The sequence below is a fragment of the Odontesthes bonariensis genome, chromosome 3, assembly GCF_027942865.1.
Source record: "Odontesthes bonariensis isolate fOdoBon6 chromosome 3, fOdoBon6.hap1, whole genome shotgun sequence".
Classification (NCBI taxonomy): Eukaryota; Metazoa; Chordata; class Actinopteri; order Atheriniformes; family Atherinopsidae; genus Odontesthes; species Odontesthes bonariensis.
This window is the reverse complement of record NC_134508.1, coordinates 32,309,142-32,329,812: the sequence shown is the minus strand read 5'-3', so window position 1 is coordinate 32,329,812 and position 20,671 is coordinate 32,309,142. Positions and strand designations below refer to the sequence as shown.

At 38.8% G+C, this 20,671-nt stretch overlaps 1 protein-coding gene across 3 annotated transcripts; it reads right to left on the bottom strand.

Annotated features, from left to right (window-relative positions):
• Nucleotides 1–1,105: 1,105 nt before the first annotated feature.
• Nucleotides 1,106–20,637, bottom strand: tead3b (TEA domain family member 3 b). 3 transcript variants are annotated; one of them, XM_075461580.1, is made up of 14 exons: nucleotides 20,545–20,637; nucleotides 12,218–12,282; nucleotides 9,730–9,792; nucleotides 9,528–9,590; nucleotides 7,726–7,737; nucleotides 6,760–6,885; nucleotides 6,634–6,677; nucleotides 6,382–6,438; nucleotides 5,900–5,964; nucleotides 5,677–5,813; nucleotides 5,311–5,484; nucleotides 4,820–4,963; nucleotides 4,577–4,729; nucleotides 1,106–3,240 (listed from the first exon to the last, which is right to left on the bottom strand). In XM_075461580.1, exons 1-14 carry the CDS (start codon nucleotides 20,549–20,551, stop codon nucleotides 3,127–3,129), a joined length of 1,224 nt encoding a protein of 407 aa, XP_075317695.1. In that variant the 5' UTR covers nucleotides 20,552–20,637; the 3' UTR covers nucleotides 1,106–3,126. The 3 variants fall into 3 exon arrangements, with proteins under 3 accessions (XP_075317695.1, XP_075317696.1, XP_075317697.1); XM_075461581.1 differs by lacking the exon at nucleotides 9,528–9,590; XM_075461582.1 differs by lacking the exons at nucleotides 6,382–6,438; nucleotides 7,726–7,737; nucleotides 9,730–9,792.
• Between the last annotated feature and the right edge of the window lie 34 nt (nucleotides 20,638–20,671).

Here is a 20,671-nt window from a genome sequence, read left to right as displayed (position 1 = left end):
AGTATTTTATCAGTCTTATCCATCTACAAAACTTTTCTCTTGCAGCAGTTTTTGCTCATCCACATGATCTTTAGCACCCATTTTAGATCTAATTGATGATCTAATTGAGCCTAAACTCTAAATTTAGAGATGTGTTTTGTTTTAACCTTTTCCAGCTTGATAGACATCAACTTTATTTGAGGTCCTCAAAAATGTCCTTTGTGCAATAACACACTTCCACACATGTGCTGCAAAGATCAGACACTGCTAGAACTCTGTTTTCCATAATACAGGGTACCCACTCACAGCTGACACACTTCACGCCATTGATTGGAAGTACCGGACTTAAAACTGTCCCCATCAGATATTCTATGAATTAGTCAGCACACTTTTGACTGTGATCAATATGTTGATCATTTCCCTCACTAATTAACCAGTGATATTTTTGTGTTGAACTCTTATGTCATGTTTACAGAAATGTCAGAAGAGTTCACAAACCATCAAGCACTACTGTACTAAATTGACCATTGAGCCTTTTAGTTATTCAAATGAAACTGTAGATTTAGAGAGGAAATGTTTCTTTCATGATGAAGGATGCTCAACCAGACATTGCTTTCCAGGGCGGGCGACAGTGAAAGGTACTGCTTTAACTTTTAGCAGAGATACTTTAAATGCAAAGTGTTCATTTTAAATGCAACTAAATTACAAAACAGGCAAACGGAGGAAAATACTATGTGTTTAAGTAAAAATAAACTGACTTCATTCTCAAACTTATTTCTTTGACCGCATCTAAATGCTATGGTTTCTATATTTTGGTAACAGCTGTTTAAGTCAGAAAGAGTCCTTGTTGTGTAATTTTAGCTGAAAATCTCCTCTTGGGAGATGAAGGGTTCACATATCCATAATCATACTTTGCTGTACCCATCTGTACATTTTCTAATAATTAAAGTCTTCTGGTTGAATTACTTTCAAATGTTTTTCTTCATCAAAACACTGCATTGATAAAACAATGTAAGATGTACACGTGAGGGAAAATACCAAGACCCTATTGCAACACAAACAACACAAGTATTTCATAGCATGTGTTTTTGTGACGATGATATGAAAAGAACACTTGCAGACAAAACAAATTAACAAACATGTTTAATGAGTTTTTTGGGGGAAATGGCCCCAAAGGCACCATGCGTCTTGTATTGTTAGATACATTTTTTTGATTACATAGTCCAACCTCTACTTTTAAGTATAAAATTGCAATGCACAATGGTAACAAAGACAATAGTAAACCACCTTAAACCAAAAAAAAAGAAGAACTGCCCACACCATTCAGAATATGATACATTAGATATCTCAATATTAATTATCAATACCAGTACAATCACACATTATTTTCAGTGAAGCATATGGCAACCACTGAAAGTCAAAAGACAACAAAATCAAAACAAAACATTAATCTTGATAATGGCAGAAAATGTTTGTATAAAAGATAAACTTGGAGACCTGCAAGAGGAGGAGTGTTATTGTGTCTAGCTTGTGAAATATGACATTCAAAGCCAGGTGCAATTATGCCACCGAAATATCTTAAATTTGCACTTTCATTGCAAATTTGTCCAGTGAACCACACAGAGTAGACACTTGTCCAGCAGGACCCTAATACAGGTACTGCAATACTTTTAACATCTCCATCACAATGGAAAATTATCAACTCATCTCCAGAGCCCCAACCTGCCCTCCCGCCATTTCTTTTCCAACCCTATAAATAACAATCAATGGTCATACTCCACAGAGACAATGGCTTTCATTCAAGACAATTGTTTAGACCTATTTCGAAATTATTTTGCGTGTAAAAAATTGTCTTAAATATAAAAACCAAACTTTTATCAATGAATGTAGCTTCTCCACACATTACACGGAGAAGACAAGTGAAGCAAATGAACCAACTTCACAGCATACAATCTCTTTTTTTAAACAAAAGAAACAGTGATTAACCTCTCACCTTAAACCATGGTCTCTGTGCTGAGTTACTTGATCACAAATATGAGCAAGAAGCAGCCCCCCCCCCCCCCCCCTCAATACTCCTATGTAACACATATTCCTTTAGTATCCACTGACTCACAGTACAGAAACAATTCATTTTTTTTCAATTAAGCTACATAACTCAAGGCAGAAAATAAGCACTGTTGTTGTTGCAAACCCCCATCTTGATCTTTATAAGTGCATCCAAGCACACGTCTTCAAACAGAAAGAAATAACAGTGGGTCTCTTAAAGAAGGCAAAGCCCTGGCTTCATGTCAGGATAGCTACGGTACAAGACATCCCAAGTGTCAAAAGTCAGTTACAGATAGATGCTTGTAAGACCTGATTTTTAATTGTGGAGTAAATATAAAAAAGCAGAACCTTAATAACACAGCAACACAATTAATCTTCCCCCTGTACACTTGGACTGTAAAACTTGGGACAATGTTTTTTTTTCTTTTTTTTTTTGTAAAACAGACTACATGAAAATTTGTTATCCCATTCTTCTGTGTGTATGAAGACAAAAACTGCCTCCAAAGATGTTGATCTGAGTTTTTTTAATTCCAATTTTCTTGAAACAAAACACACCTGTATGACTATTTTTCTGTCCATTTAAAAACAAGAGGTAGTAAAAAGGCAATCCAAAGTGGCAGGCAATGATATAACCTTTGGTGAGAAGGCACTTGCTTTCCTAACAAACATACCACTTTCCTCTGTTTCCCCCCCTTTCTGTGGTCCTATACTCTCCACTCAATCCAACATACACTTCTCTTACAGCTCAGAGCATGTTCCCATGGTTACTAAGTCTTTTCAGCCCTAAACACATTCTCATTCCCTCAAGAAAACTTTTCAAGCTCCATCAATTACATCTGCAAAAGTCACCCACTTCATCTTAATCATGTTTAAACACATGGAAAACAGCTGGTTGTCCGCAGTTCTTCAAATTTCTTTGAACATTGGCACATCAACACTTCTTTTCCGTGCGTACTTTCTTTAAAGCATAAAATGTGTCCATGTTAGTTCGGTCTAGTGTTGTTTGAATGTTTGTTATTGTAGATTTTTTTCCTGGAGGTGGTCAAAGAGAGATTGTGACACGCTTTTGTCTGGCTTTTCCAGAACTTCCCTGACGAGCTGTTAGTCTTTAACAAGTCTGTAGACGTGATACTGAGCTCCGTGTTCACTATTGGAAACCTCAAAAACAAATGCTATACAGAGCAGGGTCTCCTGGGTGTCGCGGTTTGTCACCACCTGAGGAGAAAGAAGACAGGGTTGATGCAGTTAGATTAACAGACTCAGACACTTCTCATGTCCTCGCTTACTGTGAAGTTACGACTGTTAGCTTCATTTAGCGTAATGAATGAAAACAAGGGAAACACTCTTTTTTCCATTAATGTTCTTCTCCTTTAAATATCAGTTCTCTTATGTGTTTAAGTTTGTTTAAGCGGACAACGGTGACAGCTTAGTTGTTATTAACTGGAGGAAAACGTGATGTTAATTTCACCGGAGGACACCGTCTCTGCACCGTCACAGTAAGCTGTCAGAAGATAAGCTCATTAGACAAAACTCTGCAAGTCTTACAGTTTTTATTCTATCATAAGATTTCATATCAAACTGACAAAGTCAGAAGACTGCGTTAAATATAACGATGGTAGTTGGGAGCAGCAGAAATCAAAAGATCGGAATAATATATATTGATATATAATCAGGCAGGGACCAGTACCTTTAGCTTCAGTTCAAACAATTCTCTCTCATTCATTTATCTCAGATGCAGAGAAAAAGTAAACTCAGTGCTGCCGTTTATTATTGTAGATAAAACCAATACAGAGAAAAGTTTAAACAGCACTGTTATTCATTTATTTATCTCCCTAAAATTACAACATGTTGGGTTCCTCTGAACATATGTCACATTAACCCACAATTTGTGTCGAGTTGAAAGTGATCGGTATACATTACTAGGTCAAACTTGATCAGATTTCTGTCTTAAAATGTTATGGCAAAGCACCAATAGGGCCATTCACAGCTGCTTTCAGATTAATGGGAAGCAGATTAAGTGTTTGTCAGTCTAGAGTGACATACAAATATTAATGCAAAAGACTTCCTTATTTCCAGTTAATATAAACTTAAAGATGACACTTATTATCTATCCATCTTTTACTGTTTGAAAAAAAAAAGGTAAAGGGCACAAAGCAAAAGCTTAGGTACACTTTAAAATCAGTTTGTACTACCAATTTGGCAAGTATCACAATTTGTACAAGCCTTTTCTTTATTCAGCCAACAGTCTTTCAGATCTTGTTCAGGGAATTTTAGCCATTTGCAAATTTGCAAAGGTTTTTAGTTCTGCTCACATTTACTACCATTGAGGTTTAGCCACTTAGTTTCAACGGTGTTTATAGCAGGGTATGGTGAAAATCATGTAAAAAAAAATAATAATAATACATGAATCTTGCTTAAAATTTTGAAAAATTGCAAGTTTTATAATTATGCCTATTGGAGATCAAAGCATCCGATTCTAAGAAAGTAAATAAACAAAATACCTCTCCCATTCAGTTCCTTTAACAATTAATTATAACCGACAATACATTACCTGTAGGATTGTGAAGTTTTCAAGAACACTGTTCATCATGTATTTTTCAGGCAAGTGTTTGAGCTTGTGGATAAAGTTGATCATGTACTCGCACATAGGAGAGCGGTGGATTCTGTAAACACACTTCCCTCCCTCCAGGCGGGCATACTCTGTCTGAAACGTCAAAAACACCCAACAGTCAGCTGACAATGTATATGAGATGTATAATTTTAGAAAAAAGAACCAGTTAATACACGTCCTTACCTCTACTTTCTCAACAACCTGCTTGCCAAATGAGCAAACTTTGGTTGAAACAGTGATCGTCATGTTCTCAGCGCTGCTGTACTGGCTGCTGACACCGTAGAAGGAACCTGGGCCGTCCGGCATGCCGCTGCTGTTCAGGTCAGCCTGCATAGTGCACAAATTTCACAATATTGATCATAAAATGCTTCGAAACATACTGTAACAAAGGCCCCTTGCAGCACTTGAGCAATAAGAGCTAAAAAGAGGTATTCTGTTGCTGTGAAATAACAAAATTCTCAAAAGAACTTGGGGACAAAATATGTGAGGCAGAAAGAGAAGTGTAGTGGCACGATGAAGCAACGCTTTGTGAAATGCATAATCTTAAAATCATGCTCTGCACTACTCCAAGCATCATTTTGTTACAATAATAGGAAGCAGGAGATGCATTACCAGAGAAGAAAATGCACCAAAAAGACAAAACTAATAGATGGCAGACGAAAATAAGAACTCACCCAGAATTTTACGAGGAAGAAAGCATTCTGGGGGCCTTTCTCGTAAAGCTCTTTGAGCCCGCCTTTCTTCTCAGGGAACTTGTCGTAGATCTGCCGGATGTCCACAGCCTCGAGTAGCGGATCGCTGTAGGAGGGATTGCTCTGTCCGATGTGGACAAATAGGTGTTTGCTGTACTGCAGTGGACAGACATAAGAGACAAAAATGTCAATTAAACCCCTACTTAAAACACAAGGATTATTTCTGTTGGAGCCAAAAAATGTAAAATTGTTAAATTGTAATCCCTCTGAGGGCCACTTGGGGCTGGTACCAAACCCTCTCTGGCTTAAACAGACATCAACTTCTCTAATGAAATATATTTAACTTACGTTGTCTAGGTCTCTCTGGACCTCCATAAAAGCTGAGTACTCTAGCATTCGCAGCTTTGAGGAAGCGATTGTTCGATCCTGCCACACTGGAACTGCAGTAGCTGTTGGTGCAGGAGGGGGCGCCAAAGGCTCATAAGCTGCACCAACAAACACATGTTCATTAATAAAAAAACAATCTGTTTTCATTGCCTGAAGAAATTTCTCTGATTTTACTTTAACTTACCTGGTATGGGTTGTTGTACAGGACCTGGTAGGCTTTGGTATGGGGACTGTACAAAAGGTTTTATGCTGAAAGACAACAAATGATCCAGTCAGGTACAGACCTTGGTTATCAAATGTTCGTTTCTAACGGGTCCTACTATGTTTATATCTCTGGTCTTTATTGTGCAGATTTGTTAGTGTTAAAAAGAAAGCATGTGTTGCTGCACCAGCTAGGCGTAAGTCCACCTGCTTCAACACTTCTTAATGATGCAAAACAGCACCACTTATTTAGTTTACTGGCTACTCAATTAAATTTCACCAAATATTTTTTCAGGTCATCAAACACCAGAAAGATTTATCTGATCTGTTTTTCTAGATCAAATCTGAAGCAGTTAATTTGTGGTGCTTTACATCAGTGCAGGAAACATACAGTACAATACAATGTGAAGGGGGAGTTAGTGCTGCTTTGTGCTCACAGTTGAGCCTGGGCTAGGGGGAACTTACGCATGGCTGGTGCGGCCGAGCCCAGGAGTCCTTCCCGGGTTGAAATCTAGAACCATCCTGGCGTTGAAAAATGTGATTCATTAAATATACCCTGCAATACCCACCTGATAATAAAACCTAAACGGGTCACTGATTCACTCATTAATTCTTGCATTTACTTATATCCTGCACCAAGTCCTCTGTTCACAAACTGCACACATACTGACTTCATACCAAAAAGATCTGGGGGGTTCAGCAGAGGGCTTTACTTACTCCTGAGATGGTCCAGCCTGTACTGGGATTGGAGCAGGCCAGAACTGGAAGATGAGAAATAAGGTAAAATGCATTTGCTGTCTTACAACTGCATAAAAATGATCATTTGCTGAATTGTGGTCTCACTCTGGCTGGTTGGTATGGGGCAGGCGACAGTGGCGGAAGGTGATTCTTTATCATGCTTGGGGAGACGATCTGTGCTGACGACAGTGCCGCCATGTTCTGCAAGGCTTTGTCTTTAGATGCCTGATCCTACAATTTTACAAAGAGAAATGGGGGGAGTCAACCACAAGGTGGCAGCATAACCTAATCATAATCAACTATGCAATGTGTTTGACAAACGTCTAAAATGAATATATTTAACTGTAAAAATGAGCTTCACATGAACTTATTTGAACAGTACGTTATTGCTATGTTATTCTACAGTATTGTTCTGATGATGAAGCAGCTTTTAGTATGAAGTAGAGAGCAGAGCAGAGAAAATGAAGCAGCGTTACTCCAACAGTCAGTCAGTATGTTACAAAGATCACCTCAGAAAAAAAATGTAACAAATTGATTTAATTTGCATAATCTGAGAGTAAACAGAAAAATTCAACGTTTGCTACGCAAGCACTGAGAGTGCAGCACATAAGATATCCAAGGCCAGCCAATTCACATCCAAATCGCACGGAGGAGTTAATTTGAAACAATGTGTGACACACAGTTTCTCATTCGTAAACGCACCAAATGACGTTTAAAAATGTATTATCATCCTCTCTTTACTTTGTTCGCCATATATTTGTTCTTTAACCAAAAGGCTCTGATTTTGATATTAAAGAAAAGATTTGTCAGAAGCGAGGCCCCGTATCAGAGAACGCCACCTTTTGCAAAGCAAGCAAGAATTTGTCTAAAGGCTGAGGGGCGATTATGCTACATCAGGCAGGATGTGCAGCAGCGCAGTGTTCTGAACCGTTTCCTAAGCATTGCTTCATTACGGGATAGCTATGGGACGCGACGCCATGCCAGCAGAGGGCCATAGCAAAGGGACAGTGCACTAGTGCTGCCAAACAAAGGGGAGGAGGGAAGCATATTGCACAAGCCAAATTCACTTACCAAATTCATCGCCTGAATCAAAAAAGAAAGAAACCATTAGTACTGTGCAGTTCTAAATCACGTTGAGAGATAAATATTCTTGGCAAAATAAACTTGATATGTGAATATGATGTGACACAACCAAATGTTTCAAACACACCATGAATGGCAGTTTGCTTTGGTTAACAGTTATGAGGCTCAGTGGGGACTTAGGGAAACAAGAGGCAGCCTTTTTTCTTATTGGACACCAGTAAGGTGTTAACGAGACTAAAAAGTATTAGAAAAGAAAAATCAACAGAATGAAAATCTGAAGGAAGTCGCATCTTTGGCGGTTTATTACAACACAAGACTTCGGTGTATTCTATCAGATGTACAGCTGTGACAGAGTCAGAATCCATTTCAGCTGTCATACTTGATCACTGGCTTGGAAAGTGGCATGGAAACGCAGTTTTTTAAGGATTTTAAGTTACAAGAAATCTATTTTTAATTCACAAACTCTTCAACAGGGTGTCGTAGTGGCTACATCTGCATGTTCACCTCACTTGGTGTTCATCAATATTTAAAAAGGTCCAAAAACAAGCAAAAACCGAATCAAATGTCTTGTCCACAGAAACAAAGTGACAGAACTGTTCAACAAAATTGAACTAATAAAGCATTACAAACCCAATTACTTTATTAAATTAAATCTTAAGTGAAAATAACATTAAGGTTATCCCTACATAACTGTGAATGGACTTTCACACATGAGCATGAAATATAGTTGAGAAATATTAAATATATGCGTTCTTAACAAGACAGGGAAGACAGGTTACTGATGTTTTCTAATCTAACAGAAAAAAAGCCTTTTTTTTTGGCTCTTGTGAGTGATTATTGGAATATTCCTTCTGTTCAAAAGCATTTTTAAGAGCCCTGCTAACTCTGTCATGATTGAAGGAGGAGGTTAAAGGAGAAAGGATGTTTATACTCAGCATTTGGACACCTTGACAGATTTGATCCAAGGAAAGTGATGCAAACATTTACTTTTAAGGTTAAACACCAGTGCACCACACTGCATACAGCATGTAACCAATTTAAGCTAAATCATGACCACCATGGATACTGCTCTCCCCGACAAGATTAGTCTGCATTAAGAGGTTAATCTGAGTTGAGGTTAGCATCACTGAATACAGTAACTGTAGTATTTAGCAGTCTCTGCATTAATTATGTATTTGTGAATATGCAAAAATGGTAAAAAGCATGAAGAGTCCAGAGGAATTTAAAGAAAGACAAGTAAAAATAGAGTCACACAATGAACCATTGAAAGATTAATTTTACATTGAGTTACAGAGGACATTACAAATAGATACAATAAAGGAACTCAAGAAATAAAAGTAAAAGACAGTTTTAGGAGATTAAGTGCCAGAAGAGCGTAGTGTGGTGCAGAAGCTGGCTGGCACAGTGGATACATACTGAGCTGGAGTAACATGCAGCTAAAATATATTTCTTTGGGACCATCATAGCAGTTTGCATTGCATTCATTTAAAACAAGCACTACAGAAACAGATATTATACTTTCATTTTAGGGATTAGCTTTATTTTTAATGGGGCTCAGACCTACAGTGCGAGTTAAAAAGCCTTGTGTGTTGGTGCACTGCATGCACAGAAGCAGGATTGTAACATACTGTTAAGAACTGTTAAGAACTGTTTTCTGCATTGCGAGCATGCATCTACTTATTACAAGCTTCACATCAAAAGCAAGGACTGATAATCAGATTCACAAATGAGCTGGTTAGTGCAAAGCCAAGCCTGTACGAGCCCCGCCGAGGCCGCGGTGAAGCGCATACCTTTAGCTTTGACTGGATCTCGCGAGATTTTCTCCGGGCGAGAACCTGCAAGTGGCTAGAAACCTGCACAGGAGAATAGCCAAGAGGAGGGAAGAGGAAAGGAGACAGGGAGAAAAAAAAGACAAGAAAAGAAAGGGAGAAGCCGTAACCAAAGAGGAAAGAGAAGCCCAGTCAGTGTTGCCGGGAGACCGGCGGCACCTACCTTTATACCCGCCTGGTATTCACGAACTTTCTTCCGCGCTAACACCTGTATGTGACTAGACACCTAAAGGGGTGTGAGACAGTTTTTGAGCGTAAAAATAACATGCATGCACACACAACCATAGTGATAGAGACATTGAGTGTAACCGCATTCTTTGCAAGAGCAACAAACATATCAAGACATCAAGTTAGATGATATTCCACATTTTAAATGACAGTTTTGTCTGTATGTTTGATAAAACACTTCTTTTACACAGGCAGTCACCTCACCCTTAATGAATTACTAATCAAACTTCAACTAAGAAAGAAACAACTGTTCAGTGAGGTGTTTAGAATCTATAAGTTTGAATGGATTTATAGGTCAAACCAATTAAACTTTACACAGGACGATGAGGCCAGCAAAAATAAGCCCAGTGCCACGAAACAGAAGCTGTCATGGTGCTAATGGGAAGAAAAAAAACTGCAAGCAAAACACTGCCACATGAGGGAAAACACCACCAACTTGTGTAAACTCTTAAACACAACCATGTCACAAAGTTGTGCATGGTGTGCAACTAATAAAAAGGTAACAACAGAAAAAACTAAATCTCACACAATTCAGACATGCAGTACCTGCTATTTCAAATGCCACAATGATTGAATTTGTTAAACACTGTCCTAAATTAAATGGAGATGGGAATCAATTCTATAGATGAATTTTAATTTTAGTGAATAACATGGGTGTAAACATGTAATAATATTCTGAATAAATATTACACTGACCGAGATGTTGTTTTGAGGACTAGAGTATAGATTAAGATGTAAACAGGAACCAAAACTACTCGTAGCTTTGTTCAAACAAATGTGTTATTACTATTAAATGTTGTAAAAAATTGACTCAAAATCCCTGATAATTCTCATGATTGTGCTGCACAAGCAATGCTGGAAATCTACTATAAAGATGTTCACAAGCTTATAAAAAAATCTCTTGGGAAAATTGGGGCTTACAAGTGAAAGATGACCCATTGAGCTAAAACTTCCCCAAATGACCCATAATTTCTGCTAAACTACCACCTTTACAGGTCACAAAAAGGAAACTCCGAGTTATTTACATACAAACAATATTTACAAAATTACAATGTAAATAAAAATCAGCATAGATTTTTATTCGAGACAGTTCATGTAACATTGCAGAAGAGAAACTGAGACATGTGGAAATAAGCACATTTTATCAAATGGCCTTCTTTCCGTAACATTTGCGTCATCACAACGTTTGTACCGTGATGACATTAAATATAGTTAGTAGGTCTCTGTCGTGGTCTCGCATTATACCACTGTCTCTCATTAATTCAGTGATGTTGGTGAGTTGCAGCTATTTTACTCATACAAGGAATAGAACTACTGTGTGCATTTTAACAATGATATAGTCATAAAAATTCATAATGAGAAAATTAGCCACATGCTAATTACCATACAGTGAATGTCGCAGTTGCAGCATGTAAAAATAACAGAAATCCGGAGTTGAAGTTAACTCAAGGACCCAGAGATGATCTTTAAAAAACAACGTCCCGATGGGACACTTGAGATCAGACGTGGAAATCCCTAGTTTGCACATTTGAGCAAACATCATTCTAAAAGTTTAATTTAATATTTACAATTTCCTCTTAAGAAGAAAGTAGAAGAGCTGGATGGGGCAATTAAGTTATGTTCAGTCAACATAAACAATATAGTCACTTCCTGTTTGGATTTAGACAATAATGGATTGTCTAAATGGACTTCTGGGTTAGGTTTAAAAAAGACACTACTTGGTTAGGGTTAAAAAAACAAACTCATTCTTTGTGCTAAACCACCGTAACCTTAATGGACACCATTTTGCTACTTCACATGCAGCTTCTCTCACAGCCACTAGAGGTCTCATATTATTTAAGGTCATTATATTTACCTAAGGGGTCGTTTATGAGAAGACTCATTTAAGACAACCCCATCTTGTTAAAAATGATACTGTATCAGATGGCCACACTAGATGTTCATTCAATAAACATGTGTGCAGTCGTTTATTGTGAGTCAGTCCCACAGACACCTTCCTGCGGTTGTAAATGTGTATTAATTATTACTGTAAATAGTTGTCAAAAAAAGCACTGACTACTTTTGTTTGATTAATTTTGGCCAAAAAGCTACAATTCCCACTGTTTTAGGAAATTGTGTTGGAATGAAGCTATTAATTTTAGACACGTTCCTCGAAAATTGGCATTTCAGAACTGTTGGATGATCAATTCCACAAGCAGGTTAAGGAAGTCAAAGAAACAGGATTTTTTTCACAGGATTTGTTGAAAGAAATGTACAGTACAGTAAAACCAGATTTATCCTTTAAAAAACTTACAAAGGACAAAAAAAAAGAGATTGGTTTGGATCTAGTGCATAATTTTCACCTTTTTGGTGGCACATTTGTTAGATATTGCCCTGCAAGCAGCTAAAACAAAACATGTGAATGTTCTAAACAAGTTGTTTACCTGCTTTCTTGTGCGGGTTTTGCCTGTCCTTAACTTGATGTACCTCGCTATCAATTCATTGCGACCTATAAAAAATAAAAAAAACAGAGAAAAAAGCAATAAAAGACAGTTACTGAACATCTGCACATTACTGACAATATCCTAATTTGGACATAGGGTGGCACTCTTGATATCTTTGGCGACAACACCTCTGTTTTCACATTTTTACAATGATCAGCTATTTAAGGTTAGGTTTCCTTGCATTGCCTTTGAGTTCTCATTAGCGTGTTTCACACCGCCTTAATGTCTGCTCACGTAGCCATGCTGCCTAATTACAAAGAGTGCTTAGAAAACAGAAACATGTTTTTCATGACATAACATCTACACTCGAAATTCTGCACAAACAGGTTGCGCAGAACCCAGGCATCTATTCCGGGGCTTTCATGATTCTTTTTACATTCATTGCTGTGCATAGTATTTCACAAATACTGGCTTTCAAACAAACCGTAGCTGTGATCAAACAAAACTCATCTTTGGTGTACGAGAAGCACAAAAAGCTGCATTATGTTGTCTCGAAGGAAAGTGAGACCATCAGGCTTTTTGAGTTTTCTTCTCTGCCAAGTCACGCTTGCTGGGTTTCTGTGGCTGAAAGTCGGGCCAAAGGAAGAGGTTGAACCACTATATCATTATGAATAATGATTCTAAACTTGCTGACAGAAATTACACTGACAAAATTGGTCAAGATTCTTCAACACATGCAGTACAGACACGCAGCACAGCGAGTGTTTCAGAGGTTTAAGGTCCTTCCAGACACATAATGACAGGAGAAACAAGTCCTGTGTTTTCATGCACTCTTTAGCACTCGGCCTCCAGAAGGCTCTGGTTAGTGCAATTACCATAAAAGTACTGCAGGCCATCTCCAGCAGGCTTGCAGCACTCACCATACTAGCCAACCAGTCAGTCCGGCAGTCGGCCAGCACAGCAGAGCTGAGCTGTCTGCCGATACCGAGGCAGCTCCTCCCCTTCTGCCCTGGGCCAAGGATGGACACACCCGCTCCAGCGCCTCCGCATTCCTAGCATTCCTGTAAGCCTGTCACATCTGTGCTAGCCAGTCTGATTGGGCCTGCGAACACAGCCGGAGCTCGGGTGAGCACACACATGCTCATATTGACTCCCAGCTTTGGGAAAAGCAAGGGTTAGGGCAGGGGTGAGGGCCACTAGGTTGGGAAGGGGGTCGTTGGTTATGGAGGGGCAAAAGGGGCAGCTGAAAAGGGCAGAGACTCTTGGAGGAAACACAAAGCCATAACTGTCTCTGCCAACAACTGCCACCTGGCAGCCCTTCTCCCAAAACAACACCACAGTGTGACCCCGCAGTCAACGGACAAACAGCACCTGCTGCCGACCATCCCAACAGAGGATGGCAGCGAGAGAACAATGCCAGTTCGACCCCCATCCAACTGTCACTCTCAATCTCTTTAGCTGGGGGCCAGAGGGTGGACAACTTTTTTTTGCAACATTCTTTTTGCAAATAAGTAAATACTGAATACTAGGAAAAAGACTGAGAAAGATAAAAACTTGTTTGAGACTGGCAAAACAGAAATGTACAAAGTAAACTTTCAGGACTTCAAAATCTGAGGCTGAATGAAACCAAAGTTAATCTACGTTTTCACAATTAAAGCGATTCTGGAAACGATTAAAGCAGACTGTACACATCTTTTAGTGATTTGCTACAGTGTTTAGCACAATAAATGGTGTATTTGAATCGTAAATCAAATATCTGTTTTATTACTCAAATTGGACAGTGACATTCTGTAGTTGTGATCTCAGTTCATCCCTTCAGCCTTTTTTTCCCAAAACATCTGGTTGGTATTAGGATACTTAAAGTCAGTGTTTTCGTTTTATGTAATATACGGCATCGTGCTGAGACACCACTGTTAAGTGGGCCAGGTAAGTGACTCCAGTGCTTTTCAAAGTTTCAAAAAGGTTTTCACGAAACTGAACAATACTAAGACTTAAAAACAAGTACTTTAAACAAGCTCACCTCAATTTTTTATGCTCATTTTTTTTTTTACCAGTTAATAATTACATCTCTAAATGTTAGATATGTCAGGTAGCACCACTTCACAGATGGAAAGGATTATCTGTGCAAGTCACAGAACTACAGGAAAATAGCTTTTTTTTAAAGAGCAGTGTGCAGGAAACCACCCTGCTGATATGTGCTCAATAAAGAGGCTATGCATTAAGAATGTGAGTGCCGAAACAAGCAAACAAACAAACAAACATAAACAAACAAAAAACTATGCATTACATATTGAACAGATCCATTGCTTCTTGAAACTTTTACACAGAAGATTTAGAGATTGACTGTTTTGTCAATCTGCAGCCGTGGCAGTCGACATCTGCTCAGACTTGCCACGGTTGAGGGGGGGGGTCAGACAGTCAGAGGTCCACACTGCAGGGAATCATGACAGGTGCATACAAACAGACACACATTTGTACAGTCGCATGCACAGCCTCATTGTGCTCTCCATTCCCACATTTGTGCTTTCCATCTCTCGAACACTTTCAAACCGCTCATGACTCCCTTGTTGATTGCTCAACCCTCACACAGATCGCTGCAGGCTGCCGTTCTTAAACTCTTCCCTGACAAGACACGCCCATCTTTTTCTTTGACTACATGATTACTGGAATTTTCCACTTCCATGCTAAGATAGTGAGCAAAAAGGTAATCTCTATTCACTCGCCATTACACTCACCCCCTCCCTCTCCATATCTGCCGTTCAGTCTCTCCCCTGAACCTTTTCTACGCCCTTATTCTCCTCCCTCCTCCCTTCTCATAACATTGAGGTAATCCTAAATTGCTAACATACTGCTCAGCCATGACTGAAAACATTCCTAACATCTCAGTGAGGGGGCTGACAGGGAAGCACCAGGCCTGCTCTGTCATCAAACAGCCTTACTTAGCCCCTTCTCTGATACCTACACACACATGTTCTCTCACAACTGTGCACATGCACTGAACCTGCTGCTAATTCAAATGTGGTCATCGAAGGTCAGAACATGAGCCTCCCCCTAGCGCTCAAATCTTTTTCTTTCCTCATACCCAGAGTGCTTTGCAATAATGACAGCTGCAGGGCTGAGGAAGAAAAAGGTGTATTATTTTGCTCTGACACACCTGTTGAGGCCAGAAAACGAAGGTGAACAACATGTCAGCACAGCCCCAAAGCCAAACAAGACAGACAACATTTTTTCCTGGTGCTTTCTCTGAACTCAGTGTAAAATGTTCCAACTATTTCATTTTACTGAGAAGCTATTCTTCAAATTGCTCTCAGTCAGTTAATCTACAAAATCCGCTGCTGCTAATCATTTATTGTGCACTCAAATTTGAACATAACAATGTATTCAGATCACACACATGGAAATCTAAGTCATGAAAGTTATGACATAACCAGAATTAAACACATTTTTTTGCTTTCTGAGACCGAGATGAGAGGAATTATGCATTTCTCATATCCGCCTGTTACTATAGGGCTACAGCCAGCGGTTTTAGTATATCTTAACATAGATACAGAGGGAAATAAATAGCTTGGTACTGTCATTAACAAAATCCGTCTCTGCAGTTTATTATTTTACAGATTACTCATATTTTTTGTGTAATCTGTTCACTTACTGAAGCGTAAAGCCTGTTAGATGTTACGTCCAGCACAAACAACCCTTATTGTTTTTACATCTGGCATTTTGTTGCAGATTTAGAGATTTGACTTAAAGTTAAGATAAATCTCAATCTTTAAAGGTGCTAGTAAGTTGTTGTTGTTACCTACTGACCAGAGTCAGGCTAGCTTTTAAATATAAATGTAATTAGTCCTCTGCATTTTAGCTGAGGCCAAAGAGGAGGCAAATTCATTTGGAAAACACTATGTTTGAGTCATAACACTATAATGAAACTTCTGTATCCCTTAAACCCTTTATTTATCAGCTATGCCTTTATTTTTCATGTCTTAAGGGCCATCCACACAAAGAACAATAGCCGTAACAGTGGCTATGACTATAATGATTTGAGCATCCACACTGTTGGGCCATAAGTTCTGAATAGAAGCGTAAGCTGCACACTCCAGCTGTACTCAGGAACCAAAATGGATTTTTACCCCGCAGAGAAAGAAAAAGGAAACCAGAAGGTGGTGGGTTCACAAAACTCTACAAAAGTAAGAGGAATTACGAGAATCTATCGCTCCATGTAAAGAACATACTTCTGTGTGTTAACATTAGTTTGATGATATCCTGCTAGTTGCAAAAGAAATGAGTAATGAACAAACTTCAGAGCCCATGAACACCAAAGACAGCTTGGCAGTGGGGCATAGGTGATCTGATAAGGGGTGACCAAATCCAGTTTGAAGTGTCAGAGTGGTCCAAACAAGGAATCTTGTGATTGATCAGTATTGGGGTCACTGAAAGCATGTTCCCATGAAGCAGCTAGGTAGCTCAGACAAACTGTGTTGAGTTGGGGTAGAGTCATGTCACAGCAATACTGTGTGGTCAGGATTCTCTAACATAGTCCAAATCTTATATGTATTTTACAATGTAATTCTGTTTGGAAACTCATACTACACATTGCAGAATTGTTAGCAGCTTTCTGTAAAAAAAAATATATTTTTTATATTAATCTTAACATTGTTATTTGTTCAAACAAAGTTACATTAACTTTAATGTACCTATGCTGTGTAGTTTGCAACTGCGGGCTGCAGAAAAATTATCGAATTTAACCTCAGTATTGGAGTAGTTACTGTTATAGTTATTGCTCTTGGTGTGGGCAGCCTTATATTTGATCCATCTGGGCATGAACAGAACCAGCTTCAGACAAATCTGTAGAAATGTTCTTTGTTATTTTCAGCTATGATTCTTTTCATCTGGAGAGGTTTGGTTGCTCTGCATTTCACTTCGAAATAAATCAAAGCTAGTCAATTGGATCCAGGCCGGGGGACATGTTCATTTCACCCTTGTGTTGTTGTTTGGGACAGTCATATTGGAAACTTTTCGCCCTGCCAAGCTTCTTGAAATGAGGTGCAATATTCCATTCCACCATTGGGTACACAAACCTGCATTGCCATCTATTAATGTAGAGGTGGACAATCTGGTGATATTTAATTGTGAATAATCTTCATCTGACATTAAATGTGTTTTTAAGATAAACCTACATAGATAAATTACAGTGCTGTCTAAACTCTAAAACAAATGTTTTTGACAGATGACAAATAAAGTAGCAAGCGGATCAAAAATTTGAAAGGGTCGGAGCAGTGGAGACACATATCAGCACGCATTCTTTTAGAATGAAATCAGCGAGAACTGGATGCAGAGATTTATGTGTCGGGACGGGAATTCAACCTTGACAATGACAGGCAACATATTTATATAATCATTTGCACAACTAATCATGTGACTATAAAACTGTTGGGGATTGTCATTGGATCCTTTGGGCTGTATCGGTGCCATCCCTTACCACCTTTCACGTTCGAGCATCTCAATGTAAGCGCATCCCACTTTCATGTTTCAGGTCAGCAGGCACTGTGGGAGTCATGGCCAAGTCCCAGCTGATGGTTTTACATTGGTTTTGTCTTACCAAAGAAATCTCTGTGGATATCTACCAGGCTTATTTTTAGGTTATTTGGCAAAGTACAAGTTTGTAGTTTTGTACTTGATGTTTTCTTTTTGGTCATTGTCTGCAGCTGCTGAAACACGTATGTCCAACAATGATCCCTGTGCCAAATAAGAGCCACTCACTTGACTGATTTTCAAAACATGGTGGAATAAATAAATTTTATGACTGGTCTATCATCTCTTAGTCACTGCTGCAATCCCTGCTGTTGTAACTTACCATGTACCAGGTTTTGTACTTAGATTGTGGAAGTATTCTAATAAAAGGATTGTTTTATTTAAATGTTTTGACATACAGTAATAGATAATATCCCAACCATAATAACTATACTTACCATCTGTATTCATGTCTGAAACAACCAGGATGATTATTAACACACTAACACGACTGCTTTAAATTGAACATCATCCCTATTTAAACTTTTTGTCACCCCAGAGCTATCTAAGTGACTGGAAATGCTACTGAGAAGTCTAGACAGAGAGGAACAGACTTCACACATGTATAAAGCAGTCCACCAGCTAATGGAAATTTGTAAAGGTTTCCCACCAAATGAAAAAAATAAAAAAAAATTGGCAGAAAAAGTGGAATTCCCAATGGGAGGGATGACTTGTCTGCTTTTGGAGGCCACTGGGAGTCTGAGACTGCAAGGTAGACAGTATTACATGCAGTGCAATCACTAACATTCCCCCAACCTCACATCAGGGCAGCTTTTAGATGTATGAGGTAATCACCTTGTGAGAGGGCTTCTTCTGAGGCATGCCTTGGCTCTGCCTGAAGAGCCTCAGATGACTTATTGTAAATTGAGAGGGTGTTTAGTGCCCCTCGAAAAAAAAAAACAGCCTCTAAAAGGGGTCCTGACAGTTTGTTGCTAAGGGGGCGGGTTTGTGCACAGGCTCCCTCTTTGTTGACGTTGCTGTACGGAGTCTGGGACTGACAAGTTATGCAGGTAAAATTAAGGATGGCTTCAAATTATAGCACAAATAGCAAATGAAAAGCACATTGCACACCAGCTCTGTCATTCTGGAAACTGACAGTCATTTTTACTTTATCATATAAAATTAATATATAATAATGATAATAATGATAATAATAATAATAATATTAATAATAATATCTAGAATCATATAATCACATATAATCATTTTTTTCACAATAGATTGATTAACTGTTTGTGATTGAGATTCTCAAGCTCAGTTTTACATCTTTAAATTCCTTGTTTTTGGTCCAAAATTACAATGATCTAAATAAAAGGAAAGAAACACATTGGAAAAGTCTGTCAGATTAAAAACCTAATGATCAGAAATTAATAATATATACAAACTAAGCTTGATTAGTTTATTATGAAGTTGAATCAGACTAATTGTTTACTATGTTTCTATCTACTTTGCTCCTTAAGACAGAAGCAGATTAACCATAAACGTAGCAACAGTATTTGAGTCCCTGAATATCCAAATCTGCCTGACAAGTGACTGGATGAGATTCCATCTTGGGTGAAACATTCCAAAAGAATCCAATGTGACGTCAAGTGCCCAAAAGCCTCCCAAAAATAAGCACTAATGCCTAAAATACACACACAGTGTGTTTGAGAATTTGGTGGCACAGATTGATCTTTTTCATGGCCGCAATGAAGATTCTTTGTCAACTTTTTGTGGCGTGATGGACATTAGTTTAAGAGCAGGAAAGTCTAACAAGATGAGGACTTGAAGGAGTTGAGTTATTATTGTAAAAAAGAAAATATATATCACAAAACAATAAAAGGGTTTCTGGTTTGTGGTGCCAAGAAAAACAGCAAAGAAAGCAAAACAATTTCTGTCAATCAACATTTATTACCGTTCTGCAAAATCTCCAACTTGAAATGCTAAATCTAATTCAGAAAGCACTATCTCAAGAACAGGAACGGGAAAGTGGGATCAAGCTAATGAAAGACAAGTGCACTCAATTTCCTGCACCTGGATATTAGTGATTTTACCGAAGCACTTGCCAATATATCCATCTGGAGTATTTCAGGACATTAAGGGCTAAACACCTGCAATTTAATGCTCACACTGCAGGAAACAACACAACTATTCTGAAACCACATGGATATGAAATCTTCAACAGAGGAGCATGCCAATGCAATGTTTTTGTTCCTGAGTTTCATGCTGTGTTAATTATTGCTGATTTAACCGAGTGATCCAGCATCAAACGCAGCTCTTCAACAGAAACCAGATTCAACCAGTCACCTACGGTGATACCGGTGTGGGGAGAAACAAGACAATGACGCCGAGCGATAAAAAACACGACGGAGGGCTTAGTGATGAAGAGAGGACGCCGTAAAACGGTGGGCATAAAAATCAGGCTGTAAAGAAAAACATTCTAAAGAAAAAGAAAAGGTGTAAACCAAGGGGGAGATAACCAGCTCTGAGAGTGCCGGTACGACTGGAAGAACCTGCCCTTGGGTCACAGCACAACAGGTACAGACCTGTTAAAGAGAGCTCTGTGAGGCAACAAAACATTCACCTCTGGGTTGGAGTTGTGACATGAGAGCAAAAGAGGAAGAAAATGTATTTTTGTCTTTTGTTTTTAAAGCAGCATATTTGATATTTGTTAGCTATCAGCCACAAGTCACTGTGGAATGGATGGTTTTCTCATTTTGCACATTCATTATGGGGCTCATTTCCATGTTTTTGCTGCTCAGGCTATCACTCAGTCTACTCACCGTACATCTTTCCCTCATCTGACAGGATGATTTTCCTCCTGCCACAGGGAGGGTAGATGGCGAGGGCCTCCTGGAAGCTCTGCTCAATATCTGGGCTCCAAACGCCCTCGGCATCCCCGTCCAAGGC

What these genes read in the sequence shown, in the direction of transcription:
- tead3b (XM_075461580.1), bottom strand. An exon ending in AATACCAGGCGGGTATAAAG is followed by an intron (nt 9,591 to 9,729) that starts GTAGGTGCCGCC and finishes TCTCCTGTGCAG; the next exon opens with GTTTCTAGCCACTTGCAGGT. An exon ending in TCCAGAGAGACCTAGACAAC is followed by an intron (nt 5,485 to 5,676) that starts GTAAGTTAAATA and finishes TGTCCACTGCAG; the next exon opens with TACAGCAAACACCTATTTGT.